Below are 13404 nucleotides of genomic sequence, written 5' to 3'. Positions count from 1 at the left end.
GATTTAGAGATGATCTAAATTCAAGTTCTAGTTTTGTCAGTTAACTGATTTTAGGTAAGTTACTTAGGTGGAGACTCTGAAGATAGATACTGTGTTTATAATTTTGACTCCATCACTTGCTGGTAGTATGACTTTGGGGAAGTCATTTTACCTCTGCAAATAGGGATAACCATAGTCTGTACTTCATCAAGTTGCCAGGAGGACTAAATGGGATTACACCTGTAAGATGCTTACAAGTCTACCTAGAATGTAATGAGATTAGCAAATGCCAGCTATTAGTCTATGATATTAGCTAATCATCTGACAAGATCCTAGAGAATGGGACAGTTCTGGCATTCCTCACCCTCTTCCTGCAGAGCAGAAGCTATTTAGGTGTTATAAATTTTAGAAGGTATAAGTAAACTTGTGGATATCTGTGTGTGGCTATTGACCTGTAAGAGAATTAAAGTGTTGTTAAGTTTTTTCTCGGTTCTGAAGAAATAAAACTAAACATTCCCTGAACCCCTTGCCCTATAATCTAGATAGAAAACAGGCAAGTATCTTACAGAATACCCAAAGGAGCCAACGTCTTCCATAAAACTAAATACTCAGGAGAGCAGGGCAGGGCCATTAGCTTCATGACTGTGGGAAATTCGTTTAAACTTTTCACCTCAATTATGTCATCTTGTTTTGACAAAAATATCTCGTTTCCAACCTCTCGTGCAGCTTTTAAATCCGGTGAAGCTCACCTCTGCATTTTTTTTTTTTTTTTCTTTTTGGCAGCCTTGAAATCCTAATAAAACAGAACGAGGAGGGGGAAAGCCCCAGAGATAACCCTTTTGTCTTTGCAAATGCCAATGGTATCCATTCTCCTGTGCACCCAGGAGTCTGGGTGGACGATGCCGCTGCCAGCGCCCTACCGTTCTATTGCGTCTCCCTCGGGTTCCCGGCACCATTCCCGGCCCTTTAGTGCGGTCCGACATAGTACCGGAGTCAGCGGGCCTCTTTTCCCATTTAATCTACCAAGTGAGGAGGATGGGCTGATTAATCCCGAAGAAGCTTTGTCTTTCCCTGAAACTCAAAATGCTCCCGTAACCTGTCATCCTCCATCCCTGCCTTTCAAAGACTTCCGACCTCAGCCAGAGACTCCGCGCGCCGGCTCAGAGGGCAAGGCACGCCCCACGCACCGCCCGTGCGCTCGGCGCTCCGGCTCCCTGCCCGCAGGAAGGAGCCACATCTCGCGCGATTCCTTCCACTTCTCGCGACACTTCCTGCCAGTCCCCTGCTGCCTTCCTCGCCCCACCCATCGCTTCCACGCCGCGGTCCCGGCCACCTCACCTTTGCTCTTAGTAGCTTGGCTTGCCGCTCACCCGCTGGGAGCGCAGTGGAGACCGGTGTTGGGCACGAGCCTGGCGGGGCCGCAGGCTCCGCCCTGCTCCGCCCCGCCCCGCCCGGGCTCAGGGGAAAGGCCGCCGCGGGGACATGTGCCCCCCTCAGCGAGGACAGGAGAGTGTGAAAGGCAGCGGGGCAGCCAGGTGAGCCCGCGACGGCTTGCTGGGGTGGGCGCTGGGCTGAGGGAGGCCCCACTGGGGTGCGGGTTGGAGGCACTGCGGGATGGAGGTGCCGGGGGCGGAGTCGGACGCGATGCCTGAGGCAGGGAAAGGGGGTGCTGGGAGTACCAGCCCGGGGGTGGGTGACCTCGGTCCTTAGGAAAGCGGTCAGGGCCCCCTTTGTATCGACTGCGCCCTGTAAGGCACTGGGAAATTACCTTGTTTCTATTGGTGGTTCCGCTCCTCTCTGCAGGGCTGGAAGCGGGAGGAGGCAGGTCCCCGAGCTCTGAGGTCCCAGATCCGGGCTGCAGAAGGCCCAGGGTCGTGGGGAGAAGGGACACGCCAAGGTGGCCGAGGTAAGTTGGCGCTAGGAAAAAAAGATCAAAGTGGCCGATAGCCTCGAGAGCGTTCGCTCTGAGCGAAGCCGGGTGTTTGCCATCCCGCTGCGCTCGGTGCAGAGAGACCAATAACGTTGCTCACTCTCCGCAGAGCTTGAGTACTCTTTGATGTGTGCGCTGTCCTTTAACGAGTGGTCTGAGTGTTGACGGGGTCTGAGTGTTGACGGGGTAGGCCAGAGTCGCCTCTGAGGGAAGGAGGCTTTTGAGGTCGCTTGTTACTTTTCACCTGAGCCTTGGCAGGTGTGAGTGGGTGCGCTCTTGCGCGCAGTGGCTCAAACGGGGGTTCGTGTTTTCGGAATTTGTGCCCTAGTCCCCGGTTAAGCACATTTCAAAGATCAATAAAAGGTAACAGGTTCTTAAGTGAATAGTTTTATTTTCAGTATTTTAAGATTCCGGTAATCATGTCAATGTATAATGATAGGGGTCTGGAGCCCTAAAATCCAGGTGTTACTAAGACAGTTGGAGTCAATTTTTTGTCTTTATCAATAGACTTAGATTGAAATTGGGATCAGATGCTTTGTTGCCGTCAAGTTTTTGACCATGTGTTTCTTCTGATTCTGGGTTTGTCTTCTAATTTATTGTCTGATTAAAACCATGTAGTTTTCTGAGAGGATTGGGAGATCAGTGTAAAGCGGTTGGTCTGACTATAAGAAACATTGTGTTTAAAGCTCCCTCTCAAATCCAGCTCTTAATTTAGAACTTATTTCTATTTTCAGTTTAGATTTAGATTTTTTTTAGACGTGGTTCCTTAAAAATGACCAGGTATGTGTGTGAGAGAGAGCAATTTCAGTGTTAATAGAAGGAAAATAACTTTTTCCCGATAGTTTTCTTTCATCTTGTCTTTTAGAGAGCGAAATGTCATCAGTGGGGTCACACCAGGAACAATTGTCCCAGTCAGATCCATCCCCATCACCAAACTCATGTAGTTCCTTTGAGCTACTAGACATGGATGCTGGCAGTTTGTATGAACCAGTTTCTCCTCATTGGTTCTATTGTAAAATAATAGATTCTAAGGAGACATGGATTCCTTTTAACTCTGAGGATTCACAGCAGCTGGAAGACGCCTATGGTTCTGGTAGGATGAAAATGATGATTTGTATTAGATAAAGACATACTATTTCTCTCAGTCTGATGTAATAGTTCTTATATTGAGCACTATTAAAAAAAATAAGTTTTAGATTTTTTTCTGGTTGTCTCGATAGCATTTTAAAATACTTAAGAATTTGGTCTGTATTTGAAAACAGTACTTACAATTTTTGCATAGTTATCTACTATTTCTTATGTTCTAGCTTATGTTTCAGTTTTTGTTTATGAAGAGTGGGGGATGTCACATTGCAAGAGAATGAATTAACTGTCACTTATTTTTTCTTCTTTTATGAAACAAGAATGACGCTAGTAACCACTTTTACATCATGATGGTCATGGTCATTAATTTACCTTTTGGTCCCTCAAGCAAAAAATTCATAAAAAAGCCTTATATACTTTTTTTTTTTTTTTTTTTTTAATGAAACACTGTTCTCTCTCCTCAGAAAAAGAACAAAACAGTGTTGGGTATTATTTTTTTCATGTATCATTGAAACCAGGAATGGTTTTGATGGTTTATAAAGTAGTAAAAAAATATTATTTCCATTTTGTTTAATGTTAATTTTTTTTTAATGTTTTATTTTTGATAGAGAGAGAGAGAGAGATAGAGTACAAGCGAGGGAGAGGCAGAGAGAGAGAGGGAGACACAGAATCTGCAAAGCAGGCTCCAGGCTCTGAGCTGTCAGTACAGAGCCTGACATGGGGCTCGAACTCATGAACCATGAGATCATGACCTGAGCCAAAGTCGGATGCTCAACAGACTGAGTCACACAGGTGCCCCCATTTTATTTAATGTTTAGCCAGGTAGAAACAAAATTTGTATGTTTCATAACGTTATTTAGAATATAACTCAGAATTGTATTTTGGGAGGTTTATTTTAATATATCTACTTCTTTTCCCTTTTCCAATCCTTGATAGGAAAAGATTGCAATGGCAGAGTTGTCCCCACCGATGGGGGCAGATATGATGTGCATTTGGGGGAGAGGATGCGGTACGCTGTATACTGGGATGAGCTAGCATCAGAAGTGAGACGATGTACCTGGTTTTACAAGGGAGACAAAGATAATAAGTATGTTCCCTACTCTGAGAGCTTCAGCCAAGTATTAGAGGTATTCCCCTGACCCCATTTCACTTTTTTCCTTCTCTCATTTAATAATCTTTTCCTGCGACTCATTTTAATGAAATTTCCAGAAAGAGTTTGGTTGTATCCAGATTACATTTATAGCATTTCTTTTTGCAAATTAGTTTCAAGATAAAGTTATGCCTTTATGCCTGTTTTGTCTTTAAATTAAATTTTTTTTCCCCTAATGGTGATCATTGTTCATATTTAAACTATGACCACAGGATTGGTCATTTTTGCCTTTTATTTTTCTGGCTCTGGAAACAGTCTGGAATTTGCTTTCTTTAAGTTGGAGTAGACATTAATATTATTGAAAGAAGTATATCAAAATGTTAACAATGATTTTATCTAGTTTAGATGATAAAATCAGGAGTAATTTTATTCTATACTATTATCTGTTGCAATTTTGAAAGATTTTTCAAATAATTTGATAAATTGGAGTTGGATATTCTTATGTAGTGATTTATCTAGCGGTATTCTTGTAAAAAAAAGTTTAATTTTAATAGAAAAGCTATTAGAGAAATCTAATGAAAGGTGTTTTCTTTTAAGGAAACATACATGCTTGCTGTAACTCTGGATGAATGGAAAAAGAAACTGGAGTCTCCTAACAGAGAAATTATTATATTACACAATCCAAAGGTGAAGCAAATGAAACCTTTCTTTCATGTGGGATTAAAGGTTAATTGCATTAGTAAGGAGAACTTAATTGGTTTCTTTTTCATAGGGATTCTACTTAGGCTAACCTATGGACATTTTTATATAGCATTCACAATTATGAATCTTAAAACTTGTAGCCACTGCCATCATTTTTTTACCTCATTCAGCTTATACAAAAGAATTTTCTTAGTGAAAATTATGCCACTGTAGATTAAGAATATCACACATGTGAGCATATCTTACATGTGTAGGGTATTATTGAAAGATCTGTTAGTCTGATGTATTTTTTTCTTTTTTGGCTTTATTGAGGTGTAATTGACAAAATTATAAGGTATTTAATGCGTAACACATTGGCCTATAATTTCAGGGTTCTCATTTCAGGCTACTGGAGTTGCATGTCAAAACTGTAGTTGAGATTTGACTATGTATTATGTTTTGAAAGACATGTTCCTGTCCTTCACAAAGAGGGATAAATAGAGATGTCTATAATGTACAATATATCTGCTATATATGCTTTGATCTTTTCTGTTCAAGCTTATGGTGCATTACCAGCCAGTTGCAGGGTCTGATGAATGGGGTTCAACACCCACTGAACAGGGTCGACCAAGAACAGTGAAGAGAGGGGTTGAGAACATCTCTGTTGACATTCATTGTGGTAATGTTAATCATTTATTTCTTTTCTTCTTTTTCTTTTTTTTTTTTTTTAAAGTCTATTTTGTGAGAGAGAAGGGGAGAGGCAGAAAGAGGGAGAGAGAGAATTCCAAGCAGGCTCTGTACTGTCAGCGTGGAGCCTGATGTGGGGCTTGAACTCATTAACCTGAGCTGAAACCAAGAGCAGGAAGCTCAACTGACTAACCCACCCAGTTTTTTTCTTCTGATACACTCATTTATTACTTAAATTGTGACCTTTTCCTGTGGATTTGGATTACCTCAAAACTTAAAAATGATTTAATCATATGGTCTTACGAGTTGAGATCCGCATTGCTTCGTGTACTAAGAATCTTAATAGATCTAAATGTCTGTTTTAAAGTTGCTGAGTATATATTGTGGGATGGGTAAAATTTGGCAGTATTAATTAGGAAGTCACGAGGTACAAATGAACTGATTTGGTCCTAATTCTAAAAAGTGTGATTCCACCTGTTTGATTAGAAACTTATTTCTAGGAGCACCTCAGTGGCTCAGTTGGTTAAGTGTCTGACTCTTCATCTTGGTTCAGGTCATGATCTCATGGTTCATGGGATTGTGCCCCACATCAGGCTCCTCACTGACGGCTTGGAGCCTACCTGGGATTCTCTCTCTCCCTCTATCTCTGCCTCTCCCTTGCTCATGCTTTCTCAAAATAAATAAATAAATAACTTAAAAAAAATGGCAATTTATTTCTGGTAATTCCTGTCCTTGAAGATTTTTAGCTAAGGAAAAGTATTTGTCAGTAGGACCTTGATGGTTATCCATTGCTGTCCTGCTAGGTCCATTTATGGTTGGTTTTATAATATATTTAACTGGATTATAAAATTCCTTTTATCTTGCAGAGAAGATGGCTTATCTTAGACTTACTATACTTACAACATTTTAGACTTACTATAATTTAAAAAAAAATTTTTTTTTTTAACGTTTATTTTTGAGACAGAGCATGAATGGGGGAGGGTCAGAGAGAGGGAGACACAGAATCTGAAACAGACTCCAGGCTCTGAGCTGTCAGCACAGAGCCTGACGCGGGGCTTGAACTCACGGACCGCGAGATCATGACCTGAGCTGAAGTCGGCTGCTTAACCGATTGAGCCACCCAGGCGCCCCTAGACTTACTATAATTTAAAAAGATGAGTTTAGGGGCGCCTGGGCAGCTTGGTCGGTTAAGCGTCTGACTTCGGCTCGGGTCATGATCTCACGGTCCGTGAGTTCGAGCCCCGCGTCGGGCTCTGTGCTGACCGCTCAGAGCCTGCAGCCTGTTTCAGATTCTGTGTCTCCCTCTCTCTCTGCCCCTCCCCTGTTCATGCTCTGTCTCTCTCTGTCTCAAAAATAAATAAACGTTAAAAAAAAAAATAATAAATAAATTTAAAAAAAGATGAGTTTAGCGGCACCTGGCTGGCACAGTTGGAGGAGCATGCGACTCTTGATGTTGGGGTCATGGGTTTGAGCCCCACATTGGGTGTAGAGATTACTTAAATAAAAACTTAAAAAAAATAAAAATAAAAATAAAAAGATGAGTTTAAACATTTAGGGTTTATATACACATCACACATTGGAACAATTGATAAAAATGGAATATTAGATAAAAGTGTTCTACCAATGTTATATTGCCTGAATTTGATTACTGTGGTTATTTAAGAAAATATGTTTAGGAAATACACATTAAAGTATTTAAAGGGCTAAAGAGGTATGATGTATGCAATCTGATTATCTATGCAACTGCTTCCAAATGATTCAGAAAAAAAATGTGTGTGTAACACATACACATAGAGAATAATAAAGCAAAAGTGATAAACGTTGAAGTGTTGAATTTGTAAAAAGCACAGGGAAGTGTCTATACTATTCTTTCACGTTTTCTGTAAGATTGTAGTTATTTCAAAATAAAAAGTTTAAAAAAGACTGAAAAGTTTTTTCACAGACTTATGTCAAGATAAATTAGAAACACAGTAAAATCCCTGTATTTTTACTAAGATATAGGACTGTTTTATGTCCTTTAAAGTGATCTGCTTATCTTTATAACCTATTCATTGTGAATGTTTGATTTTAAAATATAAGACCAGGTATCTAAAATAATTTGTCTTTTTAATTTCATTTGTAGGAGAACCTTTACAAATAGATCACTTGGTTTTTGTAGTCCATGGGATTGGACCAGCTTGTGATCTCCGCTTTCGAAGCATTGTACAGTGTGGTAGGTTTGCAGAGTGTATAAGATTAAATCATTTTAGGGGAATATTAGTCTGTACTCCCATGAGCTGAGATAAAGTGTCTTTTTAATCTTTTGTCTTACCTGCATAATAAGATTTGGATAGCTAAAGACAGGTGGCAAGGTGGTAAATCTTCTTAACTTAGACCTAAAGTACTAGTAAATTCCCTAGGCTAATAGTTATATTCTTAACTAATAATTCTTGAATGAACAGGCCTTTAATTCTTATAAAATTATTTTATGATGTGATGGTCCTCTATTCCAAATTTAAAGGGAACCAAAAAATGATACAGTTTAAATGGATAACAGAACCTTTAATCATTGTGTAATTTATAGTGTGATAAAGCTCTTGATGTTCTACTTGGGATATTTAGGTCATTAGTATAACTTGATTTTGAAAGGTAGTGTCTCTAAAACTTAACAGTATATATTCAAGAGTCTAATTGTCCCAATTTGGGAATCTTATCCTACTGGCTAATGCTTCTAAGCATAAACGTTCTGGAAAGTTAAGATTGATGTAGTATGAATTTCAAATAGTGTATATATTTTTTTAATTTAAAATATTGGATTGTGGTTGTTTATAAGAACCACAAAGTTAGAATAGGAATGTAACTGCAAGGCCAATTGAAATAATCATTTTTTTCTCTTTTATTAAAAAAGTAAAATAGTCCCCATGACATAATAGAAATTTTGAAGTTAGCTTTTCTTTAGATAAAATGTTTTATATGGTAAAATAAAGTTCTGTGTTAAGGAAATAGCTCTTCCTATATGCACTGATAATATTCACTGAATACCACTTGCTCTTTGTGACTCAGGTAAATATGTGTTCTAAGCAAATGAAGATAGAATATTATTACATGATCTGTTGTATCCTAATTCTATAAATTGATTGCTTCCCTGGTGATGCATAAGTTCATTTCTTTTTCAGTTAACGATTTTCGCAGTGTTTCCTTAAACCTACTACAGACACATTTTAAGAAAGCCCAAGAAAATCAGCAGATTGGGAGGGTAGAATTTCTTCCAGTGAACTGGCATAGTCCTTTGCATTCTACTGGTGTGGATGTGTGAGTAATACCTTTCATATTTGAGTTGTTAACTATGATTGTAATATGTTTTCTGATTATTGATACCGTTGGTATGTTTCTGCTTATAGCTGATTGTATAAAAATTTTTTCAGCAAATTTTGTGTGCTTCTGTGCCTTTTCTTAGAGAAACATTTTAAAATGTTGACCAATCCCATAGTTTAACTATCCTGGTTAGGAGTAAAGAGCTGTGTGTATCTTCTAGTATGTTTTATTAGCTCATTACTGTTTACTATTACAGATATATTATTTCTTTAGCATTAAAAACAAACATTGCTTTCTTCCCATGGTATAAGCATTTCCTTCTTTGGATGTCAAAGCTAACCTACCTCAAGATTTATAAAGTATTTTATTGTATCGCTTCTCAGCCTTTTGGCTGAGATCGAGTGTAGTATCTGTTCTTATCAGCTTAATATAAAGTATTTTATTGTTCCTTTTGTGATCTTATTTAGATAACATTTGTCCACATTTGGGGGGAAAAAAAAAGGAAATCCCCAAACATTAAATTATTAGCATTTATTACTTGAAGTATAGTTGTACAACTTTATTTTTTATTTATTTTTTTGGTACAGCTTTTTAAAATTAAAGTTCATATTTATTTATTTTGAGAGAGAGAGCGAGCATGTGTGTAGGAGGGGCAGAGAGAGAGGGAGAGGGAGAGAATCCCAAGCAGGCTCTGCACCATCAGAACCATGAGAGCATGACCTGATGAGTCCAATGTCCAACCTACTCAGCCACCCAGGCTCAGTACCCTAATTAGTACAACTTTTAAGTGATGGCTGTTTTTCCTGATTTTGTTTTAGAGAAAGAGCACAAATGGGAGAGAGGGGAGCCCTCAGAGGGAAGCTCCATGAGCCCAGCATGGAACCCAAAGTGGGGCTCAATCCCATGACCCTGGGATCATGACCTGAGCTGAAATCAAGAGTCAGATGCTCAACTGACTGAGCCATCCAGGCGCTTCTTAAGTGATGGCTTTTTTTTTTTTTAATGTTTTATTTATTTTTTTAAGCAAGAGCAAGCAAGAGAGGGGTAGAGAGAGGATCCAAAGCGGGCTCTGCGCTGACAGCAGTGAGCCCAGTGAGGAGCTTGAACTCATGAACTGAACTGCAAGATCATGACCTGAGCTGAGCCAAAGTTGGACTTTCAGCCAACTGAGCCTCCCAGGCATCCATTAAGTGATGGCTTTCTTAGGTCACAAGCCCAGTAGTTTTGTTTATAGATTTTATGGTAATGTCAGAAGGTTGCCTTATATTAAGGATATTCTAGAGATCTATAGGCTCTCCAAAAAGAAGTGTATTCATAATATAGTTCTAGGATAGAACTGGCAAATGCTTCTCTGGAAGATAAAGGAAGTAGTTTTACTTCCATGTTGATCTTGGAAATGGCTTTCCTAATTTCTGCATCTCTCAGTTCTTAATTCTGTGTGATTTGAGCATATTGCATGTGCCCGATGTTGTATTATGTTGCTTTTACTAGGTATGGAGCTCATACTCCTATCTGAACTGATACTAAGAGGTTACTAAGGGCATATTGGCCTCTCTAAACTACAGAAACTGTTGAGTCTTTGAGGAATCTTTATGGGTATCTTGAGAAAGCTTTAACGAAGTTGATTTAGATAATAATGTCTGCATGGTTTTCCTTTGCAGGATGAGAGTTCTGTTTGCCTTCTTTCAGCTTTTGGAAATGATGCATTGAGAAAGGGAGCTGATCCATTTATCATTTGACTTGTGATCCAAAAACCTTAATGCTGAGAATTCTAGGAAAAGCCTCTGTATTATCTGTCTTTTAAAAAAACTTTTTTTATGGTAGAGAATTTTGTACAAAAAAGTAGCTTATATAATGAGTCTTCATGTACAGATTATGATTACCCAGCTCCAACAAGTCTCAACACATGGCCGATTCTGCTGTATCCATTATCTTCCTATCCCTGTCTACTGCCCATCCCTCCACCATGTTATTATTTTTTTTCCCATCATATTATTTTTGAACCAAATCTTAAGATATTACATCATTTCATTTGTAAATGTTTGTATGTCTGAAAGGACTTTTAAAAATATATTAACCATAACACCATTATCACACCTAAAAAATTCTTAATATCAACAAATATACATATATGTATACATACACAAGCTCGCACACACAGATTTTAAGCGGATCTAAATAAGGTCCATAAGTTGCAATTCACTGATATGTCTTTTAAGTCTCTTTTGATCTCTTGGTTATCTTTCCATCTCTTATTTCTTTGTAATTTATGTATTGAAGAAACTAGGTTTGTCTTGTATAGGGTCTCACTCACTTTTGCTGATGAAATTCTTTTGGCTTAATTAAACCTGTCTCTGAGTCCTCTGTATTTACTATAAATTGATTGTCTGTTGTATTTTTAAATATCTAAGTCTAAACTTGAAGGCTAAGCTGGATAATAGCTTAGAGGGGCTTTTGGAATGTATTAGGTTTTCTGCTTAAAATATTTTTCTTTTTTTTCAGAGATCTGCAGCGAATAACTCTGCCCAGCATTAACCGCCTAAGGCACTTCACCAATGACACAATTCTGGATGTCTTCTTCTACAATAGCCCCACCTACTGTCAGACTATTGTGGACACAGTTGCTTCTGAAATGAACCGAATATATACACTTTTTCTGCAGAGGAACCCTGATTTCAAAGGCGGTGTATCCATTGCTGGTCATAGTTTAGGTAACAAATGAGTTTTCTGTGACCAGAAAGGACTATTATATATTAAGGATACCTGTTCTCTAAGTACAGTGTCTTTTATCAGTATCAGATTCAGAGGTCTAGAACTGGTCTTTGATGTACAATTTGGAAGGGGTTGGAAGGGTGGTGGTGGATTGGAAGGAAAGACTTCCTGCTTTATAGATTTTGCTACGTGGGTAATTGGCTTAATAATTTTTGTATAAAAGACAGCTATGTAGTGCCAATGCTTAGAAATTGTCCCTTCTTCTATTTTACTTATAGGTTCGCTTATATTGTTTGATATCCTAACAAATCAGAAAGATTCTTTGGGGGATATTGACAGTGAAAAGGTAATTTAGATGTACAGATAGATTCTCATATACTATTTCTTAGTATGGATCTTTAGATTTTAGACTTTTAGTTTTTTTGCTTAGTATAGTTTCATACCATAACGTTGATTTTACATTTATTTTAATTTTAATAGACTTGTAATTATCTCTGTCACTTTTGGATGATAGAAGCAAGATAGTAATATGCTCCCACAAATATTTGTCATATTCTAAAATAACTTTAGGTATTTTATTTTCCATTACAAATATTCACTTCTGTTCTATTATTAGAATTATAGAATCATTGAGCTGACGTGGAGTTTGTATGTGATGTGGAAATGAAGAATAAATTGGATGCAAACTGATATAATTTATAGAAATTCTGTCTGAAAGCAGTGGGAGGACTTGATGTTTAAACATCTTTTGCAAAACAAAGTCCTATGAACATTTATCTATAGTGTTAAATTAGTACTTAGCATATGCTATCTTGTGTATTTTCTCTTTTTATGTAAGTATTCTATTTATATTGTTGGACTATGAGTTCTTCCAGGACAGGGGTTTTGTCTTAGATTGTTTTATGTCTTAAACACTTGTTCCATAATAAGAGCTCAATAAATGTTGTATTAATGAAGTTGAAAATACTTTGATAATGATTCATGCGTTCATTTATTTAAAAACATTGTTTCAACTGAGGTTGCAAATTTAGAGATTAGCCACTTCTTAAATTTTATATAAATTACAATTTATTTAAAATTAAGTATATCTTTATGTGGAACTCTTATACATTTTTATTGGCAAATAGTAATAATAAAGGAAAATCTAAATAAATTCAGAGAATGTGAGCTTTACTATTTAATTTTTAGGATGCACCAAATATTGTCATGGATCAAGGAGACACACTGACACTAGAGGAAGATTTGGAGAAACTTCAACTCTCTGAATTCTTTAGTATCTTTGAGAAGGAGAAAGTAGATAAGGAAGCGCTGGTAAAAATAATCTTTTAAAACTTTATGCTGTACCATTTTTAGTATTTTTATTGCTTATCTTCATCTTACCACTTACTAAGAGCCTGCCCTTTGGAATCATTTTAGTCATAAATACTTTGTTATCATTAGTGATGTCCTTTAGCTTGTTTATGTGTTTTTTTTATCATATAAAGTGATCTTGCTTTGTGGAAGTGCAAGGTTCAGAGGAGCCAGGTCGACAAACATAGTGGCAGAGCAAGGACTAAAAAGCAACACAGCTCGGATAATGTGAACATGAGTTAGAATAAATGACCGCTAACTATTCTGACTCTTAGTTTCTTTTTCACCTTCAAGAGCTCTACTGCTGATATTTGCTTTTTATTTGTTTTTGTTTTTTGCCACTTTTTTGGTGCTTTTTCGGGTTTGCAATACATTCTTTCATTTAGTAGATATTTAGTGAATGCTTAATATGATCAGGCTTACTATACCAACTACTAGAGATAGAGTGGTCAGTAAGACAGATATGGTCTCTCATATCACTATGTTTATAGTTTAGCGGGGAAGACACATATTAAATACTATATTACAATTATGGTAAGTTCTGAGTAGGAAAAGCATACAGTGGTATTTAAGAACTAACCTAGTCTGGGAGGGTGAA

The 13404-nt window shown here is 37.6% G+C and overlaps 1 protein-coding gene and 1 pseudogene across 4 annotated transcripts in view; both read left to right on the top strand.

Moving 5' to 3' along the window:
- The first annotated feature begins 762 nt into the window (after nt 1-762).
- The window catches only part of DDHD2 (DDHD domain containing 2), a 30350-nt gene continuing 17708 nt past the window's right edge, over nt 763-13404 (top strand). For 3 of the 4 annotated variants that reach the window (XR_006201595.1, XM_042934819.1, XM_042934821.1), the window contains exons 1-11: nt 763-1514; nt 1783-1885; nt 2775-3002; nt 3929-4119; nt 4680-4769; nt 5322-5442; nt 7573-7662; nt 8606-8741; nt 11247-11455; nt 11735-11802; nt 12645-12767. Coding sequence is in view for 3 of the 4 variants with exons in the window: in XM_042934819.1 (XP_042790753.1) it covers nt 831-1514; nt 1783-1885; nt 2775-3002; nt 3929-4119; nt 4680-4769; nt 5322-5442; nt 7573-7662; nt 8606-8741; nt 11247-11455; nt 11735-11802; nt 12645-12767 (2043 nt within the window). In the remaining variant the exon portion in view is untranslated. The remainder of the gene's footprint in view (nt 1515-1782; nt 1886-2774; nt 3003-3928; nt 4120-4679; nt 4770-5321; nt 5443-7572; nt 7663-8605; nt 8742-11246; nt 11456-11734; nt 11803-12644; nt 12768-13404) is intronic. The other variant, XM_042934822.1, reaches the window with a different exon arrangement.
- LOC122218864 lies at nt 9116-9263 on the top strand (annotated as a pseudogene).

Source organism: Panthera leo, chromosome B1, assembly GCF_018350215.1.
Source record: "Panthera leo isolate Ple1 chromosome B1, P.leo_Ple1_pat1.1, whole genome shotgun sequence".
Lineage (NCBI taxonomy): Eukaryota > Metazoa > Chordata > Mammalia > Carnivora > Felidae > Panthera > Panthera leo.
Note: the sequence above shows the minus strand (reverse complement) of the source record. Positions and strands in the feature narration are given on the sequence as shown.